This window comes from Corythoichthys intestinalis, chromosome 10 (genome assembly GCF_030265065.1).
Source record: "Corythoichthys intestinalis isolate RoL2023-P3 chromosome 10, ASM3026506v1, whole genome shotgun sequence".
Taxonomy (NCBI): Eukaryota; Metazoa; Chordata; class Actinopteri; order Syngnathiformes; family Syngnathidae; genus Corythoichthys; species Corythoichthys intestinalis.
The window spans coordinates 7,524,146-7,540,836 of record NC_080404.1 but is presented as its reverse complement, the minus strand read 5'-3'; the positions used below and the strand labels follow the sequence as shown (position 1 = coordinate 7,540,836).

The window sequence follows — 16,691 nt, the reverse complement described above, 5'->3', positions numbered from 1 at the left end:
AAGAATTTAAGGATCCCCTTAATAGAAAGAATGTTAATAATGTTATTGCCATCTTGTGGATTTATGATTTATTGTTATAATAAACGAATACAGTACTTATGTACAGTATGTTGAATGTTTATGTCTGCCTTGTGTCTTATCTTTCCATTCCAACAATAATTTGCAGAAAAATATGGCATATTTTAGAGATGGTTTGAATTGAAATTAATTACGATTACCGTAATTAATTTTTAAGCTGTGATTAACTCGATTAAAAATTTTAATAGTTTGACAGCCCATACATGTACTTGTGTACGTACATACCATTGTGCATTCTGTTCATATAATATACAAATAAATATGTTATTTACTTGTTTAATTTAGTAAAGGGAGAAATGTTAAAAAAAACAATATGCTACAATAATTTTATGAGAGTTCACTTTGAAAATGTTTTTTTTTTTTTTTTCCTGTTACTGTTATTTGCTCCACAGATGCTGGTGTATTCACTGGGTATGACTCTCTACTGGTCAGTTGATTTTCACCTACCTCAAAATCAGGTGGGCTCTCTTCATCCAGGTCAAATAGGGGGATAAAATCCAGTGCAATCCTTAAAATATCCAAAGCATTTCACCGTTTCAGCCTTATCTAAAGAAATTGCGTACTATAATTTTTACTGTAAATTCTTGACAACGCACACCATGATGAACGATTTAAAACAAACAAAAAAAATGGTTTTGGAGTTTTGATTTGTATCTATAGTTGTGACTGTTGGATTGTCATACAAGGAGTCACTACAGCATGTAACTCACATACCCTAGTGTGACAGGCATGATTTTTACCTCACATGTCCTTCTAGAAGCAACCTTCACATTTTTCCCATTTTACATGTGATTGGGAAAGGCTGTGGCTGGTTACTGTTTTGAAATTATATAACAGCTTCAGCATAAAATGTGGAATAAGTGTAGCACTTTGAATCTTTCTGGATGCACTTTGCTGTACATTTCATGATGACAAAATCTTCGTCATTACCCAGTGTCTTTAACATACTACTGTCATCCCCTCTCAGCCAGTCCAGTTGAGCGACCATCTCAACAGCCTCGTCCTAAGCATGTGTGAAGATGTGTCCCATCGCAGACTTACCATCAGCTCCATCCTGGAAGCCTGTGAGTGTCATCAGAAAGCCTCTAGCCTGCCTCCTTCGGCCGACGTCATCAGGCAGCTGGTGGAGGAGGTCTTTCGTGAACCGGTGAGTCCTCAAACACGGACCTTATTGGAGGGGGTTTCATTGTAGCCTGTTTTTCACTGTACTTCCGTTCCCCAGATGGACCACGGTTCTGACAGCAACTTGCCTCTGAGTGGGCGGAGCCAGATGATCAGAGAAAGGCTTCATGGTGAGAATGTGCCAGAATTAAATCAGTGGAGAATGTAAGCTTAGAATGCCAATATGCAATAAATTGCAATTCACAAGCTAATAAACAGTATAAAACATATTATAGACACTGAGTGATTAGTTTAAAAACACTGAAAATAGGCTATAAACTTTTTTACTTAAACTTTTTAGTGACCACTGTGCACAGTAAACTCATGAGTGTTAATTTAACCCAGAATTAAAATCAACACTTATTCTGAGTTTATATTAGGGATGTACCAAAAGCAAAATTCGAAACTCACAATCGAATATTGGAAACACTTGCCTGAAAAACCCAAAGGCCGAAAAGTAGACATGCATGTAATTCATTTTTTATTTCATTAAAAAAAAAAAAAAAAATCATTATTTTCTGTTTACTGCCCTTTGCCTTGGTATTGGGTGCACAACCTTGGAGGCTCGAGAAATTTAGTTTGAAAGGTGCCGATTCTGAAATTTCATGGGAGGGAGCGGTGGCGTTTTCTAGGATTTTTCTGAAACGGGGGAAGAAGGTGCCCCGTGTAACACTCTGGGGCCAAATGTCACTGCCATCTTTGTTCAGAGTTTGTTTTGGTCAACAAGGCTATACGCAGATTATCCTGGATGAGGTGCTAAAAACATCAGGTAAGAACTACTACTGGTAAAAACCAGTCAAGTTTGCTATGATTTAAATTGAATCATAATGTGTTCAAGTAAGGCATACACTTTATAATGTATTGATGGGACACGGGGCCGATAAATAGGGGGCCTGCATTGTTGGCAAGGCTGTCAAAGCTGACCGAGTTGAGTCACAAAGAGCTTTTTCCGCTGAAAATTCTTGTGAATAAATGCTTAAATCCCCAAATTCTTTATAGATATGGGCGTAAAACAATTCTTTTGAATAACTGCTTAAATCCCTGAATTCGTTATATATATGGACGTAAAACAGTCTCAATTTTTGGCTAAAAGCAAATAAAACGTGCAGTTAGCATTTATTTAACGTAAATATTGTGAACTATGATGCCAATGCATTAGCAGCTAATTTCTCCCATTGATTTTTTTCACAATGTTTCAAAATGCATGCACTGTACGAAAAATATAATAATTACCTTGAATCCTCGAACAAATCACCCCTGAGAAAATCCTTCCGGTTTGTACGCGGTACAGCTTTCATACGTTTTCAATAGAAATCTAATTTTCTCCATCTAAAATCTAAAATCTATTTTTTTCCAGTTGGAGGAAATATAACATCTCTCTGATCCAATGGGCTTGCGTAGGTGGCACTGGCTACTTCCATCTTAAAAGAATTAGCCTCCTAGCCAGCAAGGGTTCAAATGCTACAAGGTCCCCTTTCTGAGAGGGTAGAAAACATGCTGCTGGAACCACACCAAATAGAACAGTCAAGGCATTTGGAGCAATATCTATCCCAGTGACCAGTGGCGGACTTGGGAATTTTGGGGCCTAAGGCGAACATATCCAGGGGCTCTCTTCATGGGTCAGGGGTTAAAAAGGTGAGAAGGGTGTGGAGGGCATATGTTCCGGTACACTAGGACTGTCCTAAACAGCAAATTTTCTCCTGAATAGTCAGCTGACTAGTTTTACGATTAGTCTACTAAACTAATAATTTTATTTATTTATTTATTTTCAACTAATTTAGCAATTAAGTTTTTGTTGACGCTTATTAATTCCCAAAACCATATTGGAACTCTTAAATTCTTTATTAAAGTACAAATAATCATGTAAATAACAATAATTAATCACAAATAAACAATGAGGTTAAATGCTGATAGCATTTACTAGTGCAAAAGAATGGAAAGTAAACAGATTCAGAACACTGACTTTGCCTTTCCAACATTATTCAAAATAATTCTTAAAAAAAAAAAACTCTAGCATTATTATTATAGTATACTACTATCTATAATACAAGTATAATAATTATAATATTTATTCGTTGCCAATCATATTTTTCATAAAGAGTGTCATTTGAAACCTATTGTTAGTGTAGAATCTGTATTCTGTAGTATTTACTCAACATATTATATTAATTCTGAAGTATGTGGGATTAACTCCAGAAATTGTTATTGATATGACGAACATGACGTGCTTTTATTTTGAAATGTTCACCGGAGGTAAGTTCGCTAAACCGCTAACCGAAAGCTTTACACTCTGTAAAAAAAACATTCTTCGTCATTGCTTGTGGTGTCACAATAGATTTAATTTTTTTTCGTCAGCAAATGTTGTTAACCAGCTCTTGAGTGCTATTGTATGACTGATTGGAACTGTACTGCATTGTTTCGCCACAGGGTGTGCTGTCGTGTATTTTATGTTCGGTGTGAAGTAAAAGAAGAAAGCTAAAAGAGGCATTAGCGGCCTGTTCTCAACTTCTCCGTCACTGCACTTTGGCTCTCATGGAAAGTACGTTTGCTCATGTGTTCGAAATAAACGATAGCCGACGTGCAAAGTAGCAAGTGAGCTGTTAAAATAGCGAGCTTAGTGGCGTGAAAAACGCGTGAGAGCTAAGTGAAGCTAACGAACAGCTAAGCGGAGCAAAGCGATGCTAAACGGAGCTAAGCAATGCTAAACGGAGCTAAGTGATGCCAAACGGCGCTAAATGAAGCTAAGCGACTGATAGTGCATGTGTGCGGGGGAGAGATCATATAAATGCAGCATTCAAATGGCTTTCTTTTTTGTTTTGTTATTTGTTTGTTTGGTATGCTGACATAATTATACATGACGAATATTTGGGGGTGCTGCTGGCTCCGGTGGCCCAAGCCCTTGCTCGTTGGGGCAAGGGCAGCTGGTTGGAGGGCCCCCTACTGGTTGGGGGCCTAAGGCGATCGCCTACTTCGCCTGAATAGTAGATCCGCCTATGCCAGTGACCTTTGATAAGACAGAAAAAATGTCAGACCAAAATGCAGTTAGAGAATTACATAACCAAAACGTGTACATAATTGGCCGGAGCCTGCTTACATCGATCACAAGTGGAGGAGACCACATCAAATAATTTGGCCAGCCTAGCTTGTTATCGTCATTGTTGACAAAAACAACACTAGAGGTAGCCATTCTAATTTCCATAGGTGAGCCATTCCATTACCCAAACAGGAAATGCTCTGGAACATGCAGACTTCTTTTTCCCGCTTGGTCACCAAAAGACACACATGTTGTGAACACAGGTATGAATTTACGGTGCCACTAATAAGTCAATAAGGTAGTGAGGTGGCCTTGTAACAATTTATAGGTAGACAAGGGCGTAGGTTTGGTCTCAACTTTGATAGGGATGATATAACAGCATCACTTGCATGTACACTTTTTGCTTGGGTCGGGACATTAGCAAGACTAAACAGATTGGGTGTAGAATTTTTGCGTGTAGAAAATAATGTTTGATTCTATTCTACAATGGCGGTGATTTCACGCTAAACCGGAAACAACAGTCTGAGCGGACCAATCACAGTCCGTTTTCGCCACGTCATACACGTCTACGTGACGCGAAGGTTAGAAAATTCGAGAGGCGTGCGTCAGGCTACGGCGTAGGGTCGTAACTCGGTTCTTCCTTGACGGCGTAGGTCTGACGCGGAAGTATAACTCGGCCTTTACTTGTAATATCCCTCCTCTTCGAAGGGAGCGGAGGAGGTGGCATGTTGTCGACATGTTATATTTCTGTCGAGGCTGTGAGTGGGTGTGTTTGTGTGTGTGTGTGGTTGGGGGGGTCAAGTCATCAGCCAATCAAACTACTGTTTGAGGTGGAAAAAAATGGACTGGCACATTCAGCAAGAAAAAAAGGGGTAAATGTAAGTCTGAACATGATGAAAATAACTCACTTTATAATGGAAGGGTCAATTCTATTTTTACAACATTTGGGAACACAATCTAAATTACCTGTATGACTGAAGTCATTAAGTAATGCAAAAAGGGTGTTTATAAGTTGATGGGGACAATTTGAGCATCCTGAAAAGTTGGTAGTGTTATGCCGCCACCGTCCCGATGTAAACCTATACCCTTGTAAGTAGGTAACAAAAATTAAATACGCACTGTGAACTAGGAGCCAATGTAAATCTGCCAGTGTAAGAGTAATGAAATCAAACTCTTGCTTTGGAATTTTGTTCTAATTGCAGTCTTTCAATACTAGACAATGGAAAGGCCAAATAGCAATACAGTATATGATTGTTTAATGATACAAGTTCAAATGGATCCCTGTCAATGGTAGCCAGTATAACATAAAACTCAATAAAGGATGATTTGCCTTCCATAAACCTGGCAGAAACTTGAGTAATTGTTCTTCTACAAATTTTGTCTTTGGCAAAAGGTCGACAGGATTAAAATCTTAACCTAAAGCAAGTCTGGGATTAGATTCCTGCCAGAGACAGTAATCGGATACCAACCACTGGCTTTAGCCTCACCTTCCTACAAATAATAATTAATTCTCATCTCATCTCATCACCATCATCTTCAAATCAAACCTGTTTCACAGGAAGGAGAGGACCATTTGCAGACTTCACTGAAAGTTGTCCAGAGAGGAGAAGATACTCCACTGACTCCGATTCAAAGTCAGGTATGTTTATATTGGCCACTGAAGACAATCCTTTTTATTCATCATCAAGAGAAAGAGAGAGTGGATGCTAGAGATACAGAGAGAGAGGATTTGCATTTTGCACAAAATATTAAATATGATGATTTACTGACTTATTTTTCCCCCTTCTGTAATTGTTTGTACACTATCCTCATTTAAATATGAAAACCTATAAATGTTTGGGTGGTTTTAGTTAAAGCAGGCACAGTTTTTTTCATCTGTGTGATTTTGACAAAGATCAGATCACATTTGATGGTGATTTTATGCAGAAATGTGAGAAATTCCAAAAGGTTCAGATACTTTTTCATACCACTGAATATAAACAATGCAGGTTTAAAGCAGGCTAATTGCGTCATTTATGAGCTAAATGCCAAACATAAACAAGCAGACTTAATTATATTGCTGTATTTTTTTTTTTTTTTTTTCATATTTACCACTTGCAGCAGGAATCATGTCTCGAGAGGAATTTTTTTTTAAAAAAATTACAGTGTTTTGTTGACCCTCACTAGTTTGGAATAGGTTGTATTTGTTTATATATATATATATATATATATATATATATACGTATACGTATATATAGACCCTACCCACCGACGTCACAAAACCACGTGCTCGCTGTATGGTTCCGCCCACTTGTCCGTCATTTTGTCTCTGTATTAGCAGTGGTTTCAATTGATCGAGGAATTTAAAATGCATTTCATGGAAGACCCGGTGCTTTCTGATGCCGTAAACTCACTGGATGTGTTGCATAAAAGGCGTTATGTGGAAAAGCTTCGTTCTATACAGTCGCCAGATCCATATTTGATGCCCAAATCGATGTTTTTCGACCCACTGTCTTCGCCCTGTCTGCCTGACATCTGCTACGCTGATATTTACAATTATCTTGTCCACACAAAATCAGCCTATTCTCACGAAAATTTGAAAAACTTCAAGAGCTTGGAGGCTTATAAATACTTCGTTGCTGGTTGGGTGAAACAGGTCCTCGTCCACGAAAATTCGGCAGGAATCTATCTTGTGCTTGGAAAGGTGAGTTACGAAATTTTCAATTCAAAATCTTTTGTTATTGCTAACATCCACTGTCAAGTCTAATGTATTTCATGTCGTTTGTCAATGGAGTTAAGGCTTTTAATGTTTATATGGTTTAGCGATAGCACTCTCACTACATACATACGTGTATGTTGTCGGCGATTAGCCTAGCAATGATCTTAATTGTGGTTATTTGTCAGCCCAAAACCCTCTAAGTATATCTTAAATGCATCTTACCGGATATAAAATGACTACTACATAGTCTGTGGTGATTTTTTGGTGCCCAGTTTTCACGTCGAATTGCAGCCGTCCATTTCGCTCTCTTCTTTGGATCCCTCGGAATACGGTAAAACTTCAAGTCTCTGTTAGTGCAACCAACAGCCACACACGCCTTCACCATTTTGATTATTAATGTTAAGGAGCAGAAAAACACGCCATAAATAGGAGGAATGTACGTAGCCGTAACAGGTTAACACTATGTTTTGACGGACAGTTGGGCGGTACCATTCAGGAGAGCGGAGTTGTGACGTCACGTGGGTAGGGTCTATATACGTATACAGTGGGGAGAACAAGTATTTGATACAATGCCAATGGGAAAACCCATTTGATACACTGCCAATGGGAAAACCCATTGGCAGTGTATCAAATACTTGTTCTCCCCACTGTATATATACTCACCGGACACTTTATTAGGTACACCATGCTAGCTAACGGGTTGGACCCCCTTTTGCCTTCAGAACTGCCTCAGTTCTTCAATTCTTCGTGACATACAGGTAGATTGAACAAGGTGCAGGAGAGTTTGGTCCATATTGACATGATGGCATCACACAGTTGGTGCAGATTTGTCGGCTGCACATCCATGATGCGAATCTCCCGTTCCACCACATCCCAAGATGCTCTATTGGATTGTGATCTGGTGACTGTGGAGGCCATTTGAGTACAGTGAACTCATTGTCAAGAAACCAGTCTGAGATGATTCGAGCTTTATGACATGGCGCATTATCCTGCTGAAAGTAGCCATCAGAAGTTGGGTACATTGTGGTCATAAAGGGATGGACATGGTCAGCAGCAATACTCTGGTAGGCTGTGGCGTTCCAACGATGCTCAATTGGTACCAATGGGGCCCAAAGAGTGCCAAGAAAATATTCCCCACACCATTACACCACCACCACCAGCCTAAACTGTTGATACAAGGCAGGATGGATCCATGCTTTCATGTTGTTGACGCCAAATTCTGACCTTACCATCCGAATGTCGCAGCAGAAATCGAGACGCATCAGACTAGGCAACAATTTTCCAATCTTCTATTGTCCAATTTCGATGAGCTCGTGCAAATTCTAGCCTCAGTTTCCTGTTCTTAGCTGAAAGGAGTGGCACCCGGCGTGGTCTTCTGCTGCTGTAGCCCATCTGCCTCAAAGTTAGACGTACTGTGCGTTGAGAGATGCTCTTTTGCCTACCTTGGTTGTAACGGGTGGTTATTTGAGTCACTGTTGCCTTTCTATCAGCTCGAACCAGTCTGGCCATTCTCCTCTGACCTCTGGCATCAACAAGGCATTTCCGCTCACAGAACTGCCGCTCACTGGATATTTTTTCTTTTTCGGACCATTCTCTGTAAACCCTAGATATCTTCCCCATACTGATGCTCGGTTTGAACTGCAGGAGATTGTCTTAAACCAGGTCTACATGCCTAAATGCACTGAGATACCGCCATGTGATTGGCTGATTAGAAATTAAGTGTTAACGAGCAGTTGGACAGGTGTACAAGGGTGTAACGGTACATGTATTCGCATTGAACCGTTTCGGCTACTATAATGAGGACCAACACGGTAGGACAGTAAGAAACGTCAACGACGCAACAACGTGGCCGCCGCGAGAACGCAGTAAAACGCGGGCGTTAAAGTCAATCAGCCAATGCACACCAGTCGCAGTGAGGCCACGTGTTAGACGCGTCCCAGAAGCGTCTCAACGCGATGCACGCGAAAAGAACGGCAGAGTTTATTATTTGACGTGAGACGCGGCCCTCCTGCGTCAGTACTACTAGCTAGCAGACCGGAAGTCAATCGTGTAAAAATACCGTGGATCTGGTCGATTTTCAAACTAATATGCAATTGTAACTTAATTTTTGAGTCCATCAGATCTCTTGAGTGGTAGATCGTGGCACAGTTGACTTGTCTTTGTTGACTTAAAGTTGTCTTCTCTGCTATAATGATAACCAACACGGCCCCGTGTTCAATACAAAGCCCTCCTACCATAACAAAACAAGTAGGAACTAATATTCAAATAGGAACTAAAATTATACAACATAAAATATACAATATAAATGAATACTACATCACATTTGTAAAATACAAACATATAATAAAATAAATAATAGCCCATTTAAATAAAATAAATTGAAATGAGCTAAAACACCTGTAATTAAATAATAAGAATAATACACAGATCCTGCTTACGCAATTAAATGTATTAATTTCTGTGTGGCGCTTTAACTTGAGAAAATCCACCAATAAAGCTTTTGAAAATCTTTCACAAGAAAAAAATGATTCATTGAGGCATTTCATTTGTAAAATACATGTCAAAAATTTTGTCATTGGGATTGCTTTCCTCTTTAGCACAGGACTTCTTTTTTCTTCTTTCTTTCTGAAAGAAAGCTGACCAATACGCGGGGTCTGAAAGGCAAATTGTTGTTGGATTATCTTTAAATACCCGCTACTTTTTGAGCAGAATTCTAGCTTTGTATAGGCTACTGTTCCTATTGTTGAAAGCACAAGAGTGTGTAATAAACAACTAGCACATTTAGATTTTGCATTTTGTTTTCTTACTGTACCGAAAATGAACCGAACCGTGACCTCAAAACCGAGATACGTACCGAACCGAGATTTTTGTGTACCGTTACACCCCTAATATATATATATATATATATATATATATATGTAGGGGTGTCAAAATTATCGCGTTAACGAGCTGTAATTAATTAAAAATTAACGCACAAATGCCCCGCTCAAACAGAAAGGACAGCAAAAAAGACTGCAAAGTGAAAGGTGTACTTGTTGTGTTTTTCGGAGTTTTGCCGCCCTCTGCTGGCGCTTGTGTGCGACTAATTTTATAGGCTTCAGCACCCATGAGCATTGTGTAAGTAATTATTCACATCAACAATGGCGGGCTACTAGTTTATTTTTTGACTGAAAATTTTACAAATTTTATTAAAACGAAAACATGAAGAGGGGTTTTAATATAAAATTCCTATAACTTGTACTACTCATTATCTTTTATTTTCTATAAATTTTTATAAATATTTATATTTTTTATTTATGTATATATTTATATATTTTATTTATTATTTTTATTTATCTTTTAAGAACGACAAGTCTTTCTATCCATGGATCGCTTTAACAGAATGTTAATAATGGTAATGCCATCTTGTTGATTTATTGTTATAATAAAGAAATACAGTACTTATGTACCGTATGTTGAATGTATATATCCATCTCGGTCTTATCTTTCCATTCCAACAATAATTTACAGAAAAATATGGCATATTTTATAGATGGTTTGAATTGCGATTAATTACGATTAATTAATTTTTTAGCTGTAATTAACTCGATTAAAATTTTTAATCGTTTGACACCCCTAATATATTATATATATGTGTGTATATATGTATATATATATATATATACATATATATATATACATATATATATATATATACATATATATATATATATATATATATACATATATATATATATATACATATATATATATATATATATACAGTGCATTGCAAAAGTATTCGGCCCCCTTGAACCTTGCAACCTTATCGTGAAGTGGAACAAAATTTATTGGATAATTTAAACTTTTTTAACAAATAAAAAACTGAAAAGTGGGGCGTGCAATATTATTCGGCCCCCTTGCATTAATACTTTGTAGCGCCACCTTTTGCTCCAATTACAGCTGCAAGTCGCTTGGGGTATGTTTCTATCAGTTTTGCACATCGAGAGACTGACATTCTTGCCCATTCTTCCTTGCAAAACAGCTCGAGCTCAGTGAGGTTGGATGGAGAGTGTTTGTGAACAGCGGTCCTCAGCTCTTTCCACAGATTCTCGATTGGATTCAGGTCTGGACTTTGACTTGGCCATTCTAACACCTGGATACATTTATTTTTGAACCATTCCATTGAAGATTGGGCTTTATGTTTTGGATCATTGTCCTGTTGGAAGATAAATCTCCGTCCCAGTCTCAGGTCTTGTGCAGATACCAACAGGTTTTCTTCCAGAATGTTCCTGTATTTGGCTGCATCCATCTTCCCGTCAATTTTAACCATCTTCCCTGTCCCTGCTGAAGAAAAGCAGGCCCAAACCATGATGCTGCCACCACCATGTTTGAAAGTGGGGATGGTGTGTTCAGGGTGATGAGCTGTGTTGCTTTTACGCCAAACATATCATTTTGCATTGTGGCCAAAAAGTTCAATTTTGGTTTCATCTGACCAGAGCACCTTCTTCCACATGTTTGGTGTCTCCCAGGTGGCTTGTGGCAAACTTTAAACGAGACTTTTTATGGATATCTTTGAGAAATGGCTTTCTTCTTGGCACTCTTCCATAAAGGCCAGATTTGTGCAGTGTACGACTGATTGTTGTCCTATGGACAGACTCTCCCACCTCAGCTGTAGATCTCTGCAGTTCATCCAGAGTGATCATGGGCCTCTTGGCTGCATCTCTGATCAGTTTTCTCCTTGTTTGAGAAGAAAGTTTGGAAGGACGGCCGGGTCTTGGTAGATTTGCAGTGGTCTGATGCTCCTTCCATTTCAATATGATGGCTTGCACAGTGCTCCTTGAGATGTTTAAAGCTTGGGAAATCTTTTTGTATCCAAATCCGGCTTTGAACTTCTCCACAACAGTATCTCGGACCTGCCTGGTGTGTTCCTTGGTTTTCATAATGCTCTCTGCACTTTAAACAGAACCCTGAGACAATCACAAAGCAGGTGCATTTATACGGAGACTTGATTACACACACGTGGATTCTATTTATCATCATCGGTCATTTAGGACAACATTGGATCATTCAGAGAACCTCACTGAACTTCTGGAGTGAGTTTGCTGCACTGAAAGTAAAGGGGTCGAATAATATTGCACGCCCCACTTTTCAGTTTTTTATTTGTTAAAAAAGTTTAAATTATCCAATAAATGTTGTTCCACTTCATGATTGTGTCCCACTTGTTGTTGATTCTTGACAAAAAAAATTAAATTTCATATCTTTATGTTTGAAGCCTGAAATGTGGCGAAAGGTTGCAAGATTCAAGGGGTCGAATACTTTTGCAAGGCACTGTATATATATATATTTATATATGTATATGTATATCACAAATCAAGTGAGGTATTTTTTCTGGTGGATGCCATTCTTTACCCTGTAAACAAAAAAAAGTTGTAGAATATTAAGTTATATTCAATGTAGTCCCTTTTACATCAAAAGTGAAAAATGGATATAGTGTATACAATAGATTTAAACCTGATAATTTTGCTCTCTGATTCGTGCAGCTGTTCTTCCAAGCTGTTTACCTCAGAGATCTTGGAAACATCGGCCAAGAAGCTCACCCACACCTTTGTATCAATCGTCTTTAGAAAGGCAAGTACTGTATATTTACTTAAAATCTGCCATTTTGACTGTCTTGCGTGTCTGTGTTGACTCTGACCTTGTGTCTGTTCAACTTTTCCACACCCACTTCTTCCCCCCCGTACCTCAGGCTCCCACGAGGGGCTCGTCACAGGGACAGCACCTGCAGTTGGCTCGGCCGAAGCCCCCACCATGACGTCTCTCCCAAGACATCAGGCAGGTCTCACAGTCCTTCCATCACCTTCAGTGAATCCTCCATCAGCTTGAGCCAGAGGAAACCTAAGGTAAGATGACATAATCTTATAAAACCAGTTTTTTTGACATACATGTAGATGCTGCAGCTGGATGCAAAGCAGCTTTAATAAGGACATTCATTTTTGTACTCGTGGAAAAAGCTAATGAGGGTTATACATATGGCATATTGGATTTAGGGATATCAGAAGATGTCTGATGGATTTTCTACTAAATCTGGTATTTTTCTTACCAGGCTTTGGGTCCAGAGTTTATCCGAATGGCTGATGAACAGCAAATTGTTCTTGAGCTTCCAGGATCTATTGTGGTAAAACAGATGCCAATATTTCTTTTATAGCTGGATGATTTGCACTTACTTTCAACAATATTGAGGTTCATATGTTTTCAATATTGTATTTTGGTTTCTCTACACAAGAGGACCGAAGTATTAGCAATATCTCTTGTCTTAAGATTTGAAATCTTTCTCCAGCTACTCCTCAATAGTATCTCACATAAAAAACAACGTTCTGTGGAAATGAATAGCAATGCCATTAATCTGGTCTCGTCACAGAAAAACTACCAATAAAATATTTCGAAACACTTTAAAAATAGATAAATACACTGCTGGCCAAAAGTATTGGCATCCCTGCAATTCTTTCAGATAATGCTCAATTTCTCCCAGAAAATGATTGCAGTGTCTGAATGAAAAGGGACTCTATGGTAGGATACCCAGGAAGACCCTACTTCTGATCCAGGGACATAAAAAAGCCAGGCTGGAGTTTGCCAAAACTGAGAAAGCCAAAAACGTTTTGGAAGAATGTTGTCTGGTCAGATGAGACAAAAGTAAAGCTTTTTCGGGAAAGGCATCAACATAGATTTTACAAGAAAAAAAAAAAAAGAGTCTTTCAAAGAAAAGACCACATGGTCCCCACAGTCAAACATGGCGGAGGTTCCCTGATGTTTTGGGGTTGTTTTGCTACCTCTGGCACTGGACTGCTTGGCTGCGTGCATGGCATTACGAAGTCTGAAGACTACCAACAAATTTTGCAGCATAATGTAGGGCCCAGTGTGAGAAAGGTGGGTCTCCCGCAGAGGTCATGGGTCTTCCAGCAGGACAATGACCCAAAACACACTAGAAAATGGTTTGAGAGAAAGCACTGGAGACTTCTAAAGTGGCCAGCAATGAGTCCAGACCTGAATCCCATAGAACACCTGTGGAGAGATCTTAAAATGGCAGTTTAGAGAAGGCACCCTTCAAATATCAGAGACCTGGAGCAGATGGCCAAAGAATTATGGTCTAAAATTCCTGCAGAGCATTGTAAGAAACTCAGTGATGGATACCGGAAGCGGTTGTTCGCAGTTATTTTGTCTGAAGGTTGTGCTACCAAATATTAGGCTGAGGATGCCAATACTTCTGTCCGGACCATTTTTGGAGTTTAATGTAGAATGATAATGATTTATTTTTTTTTCCATTCTCTTTTGTGTTTTTTCATTGCAAGCAAAATAAATGAATATATTACTACCATAGGATTTGTAATTGCAATCATTTTCTGGCAGAAAATTGAGCATTATCTGACAGAATTGCAGGGGTGCCAATACTTTTGGCCAGGAGTGTACTCATTTTTTAAAAACTCATCCATAATATAAATGAAATATTATACAGTAAAAATGACATTTAAAAAAAAAAGAAAAAAGGAAAATGGTTTCTGCAAGATTATTCTTTTAGGCACTGATGTGTGCACACCAGGAGCCAGTATACAGACAGTACACAAGAATTTGAAGATGAAACACCGAAGAAGATGATAAAAATCATGTTACAATGGTAGTCGCTTTTCGAAGAGCATAAAGAATATATGCTTTTTCTGGGTTTATAGCTACTACATGTGTTCAGATATTACTTGTTTGTACACAAAATATCAATGCTAGGTCAGTTAGCCTGTCTATGGTGTTTTATATTAGGTGTTGCATTTGTGGACTTTTGTAAAACAAAATGATGTGAAGAAGCTGACAAACTGCTGCTTGATATGAAGTTCACTGCCACCCAAGTGCGTAGGTTGGTTCTCAATACTATTGGTAGGGATGACATAACAGCATAACCTGAATGTACACTTTTTCACATTTCACATTAATAAGACCAAACAGATGAGTGAACGGTGGTCAGGGCTACATTTCTCACCAATATGAACCTAATTAATTAATAGGCTAAATGATCAATGCAAAATAAATCTGTATTGACTTATACTAACAGACACTTACACTGAAAATTTTATTAATTAAAAAAATAATAATTTAACGTCTTTATCTGATAATTTTTCTTAAATCTAGTCGAATAATTTTCTCCATCTAGTTTTGAGTTTTAAAGGCTAGTATACAGATTATTGTGTAAGGTTCTTCCACTTATTTTAAGTAACTATTACTACAGTATTTGTTCTTATTAAGGCCGTACCTCTAAAAGTTGGTCATTTTTCACCTAAGTCAAGAAAAAAAATGCTTTCAAATAATGAACGATACCTATTCTTGAATTAAGAACATTTCTGACAAACAAGTTTTTTTTTAAATATTAAACTTTGCTTAAGGTAAGTCTGTTCAGCTTATTTTCAGCTAGGTATTTTCTTACAGTATTTCAAGAAATCTGAGTAAAATTTACTTGAAGCACTAGCAGATAATTTCACTTATTTCTAGTAGATTTACACTAAAAAGGTAATTTAAGCTCTTTTTTTCCAGTTTTAAGGAGGTGGGGTTTTGCAGTGCATATGTATTGGTTTAGGTGGTACACCGTTCAGTTCAAACCTTTGTTTTCAAAAACTATTAAAGAAACATTTTGAAAACTTCCACAATAGGTGTCTGGATTTTATAAGCAAGTTTAAATTGCAAAATTTGAACACAAAAGCAGCATGGAAAATGAATGAATGGAATTTTATTAACATACACAAGAAATACAAACTTGTTAGTCATTTCTTAACCAGTCAGGAATGCAAAAAATAAACGGTTCTGTGCATGTGCGTAATGTTAAAAAAATTCCAAAGCAACCACGACAAACTTTCTTTAACTAAAGGAATATTAACTTACGTTTGATCATGGACGGACATGTAGAAAAGTTCTCCTCAGACACATCCTGCCTTAAGGCTGCACACAACTCAACTGCATGTCGCTCTCTCACTGTTTATGTCTTCGCCGTGTCTTTAGGCATTTAGGCACGTGTGTGTTTATGATGTTACTTGTTAATTTAGCACCTTTGGATAACATTGAGAGTCCAAATGAATGTAAAAGAGTGCTTATTCACCACCACAAAAACTTCGGGAGCAAAATATTTTACCAGTATTGTTTTTGGCAGCCCATTTAATTTTCGTCTTAGTCTTTTGGACGGTAAGACTTATTAGTCTTAGTCATATTTTAGTCATTTCAAAATGTGTTTGTCTTTGTCTAGTTTTAGTTGACGTTTACTCAATATTTTCGTCTGTAAAATTCCAAAGTTTCACCCCCCCCCCCAAAAAAAAGGTTTCCAACCATTTCAAATGAACACTGACTGAGAGATGAGCTCCAATTGTAGCATCAACAAGCATCTACAAATCTATCACATGACAATACACACTCAGCAGAAAACAGTACATTATTTTCAATTGATTGTACCCACCTGGACACCACGAACTATGGAAAAAAAGTTGTCTGAGGGTTTAAGAGGACACTCGCCGTTAGCAATAGCCGAAAGCTAACGCGAACGTGAATGCTATGCTAATGCTACGAGTTACATTTCGAGTGTGATGATCACTCAGCACAGACCTTTAAAGGCTAAAGCAACTTTGCATATCATCTCTTGCCAAGATAAGAAGACAAATCATACCGTGTGTGTCTCAAAACAAGCATCAGGGACATTGGAGAGGACACTAATGG

General features: G+C 38.1%; 1 protein-coding gene across 2 annotated transcripts in view; it reads left to right on the top strand.

The window, feature by feature from the left end:
• ptpn20 (protein tyrosine phosphatase non-receptor type 20) overlaps nucleotides 1-16,691 on the top strand; it is a 100,135-nt gene that overhangs the window by 13,662 nt on the left and 69,782 nt on the right. For both annotated transcript variants that reach the window (XM_057847955.1, XM_057847956.1), the window contains 7 exons: nucleotides 471-536; nucleotides 1,046-1,225; nucleotides 1,301-1,370; nucleotides 5,832-5,912; nucleotides 12,494-12,581; nucleotides 12,700-12,853; nucleotides 13,057-13,128. In XM_057847955.1, the coding sequence (XP_057703938.1) occupies nucleotides 471-536; nucleotides 1,046-1,225; nucleotides 1,301-1,370; nucleotides 5,832-5,912; nucleotides 12,494-12,581; nucleotides 12,700-12,853; nucleotides 13,057-13,128 (711 nt within the window). The remainder of the gene's footprint in view (nucleotides 1-470; nucleotides 537-1,045; nucleotides 1,226-1,300; nucleotides 1,371-5,831; nucleotides 5,913-12,493; nucleotides 12,582-12,699; nucleotides 12,854-13,056; nucleotides 13,129-16,691) is intronic.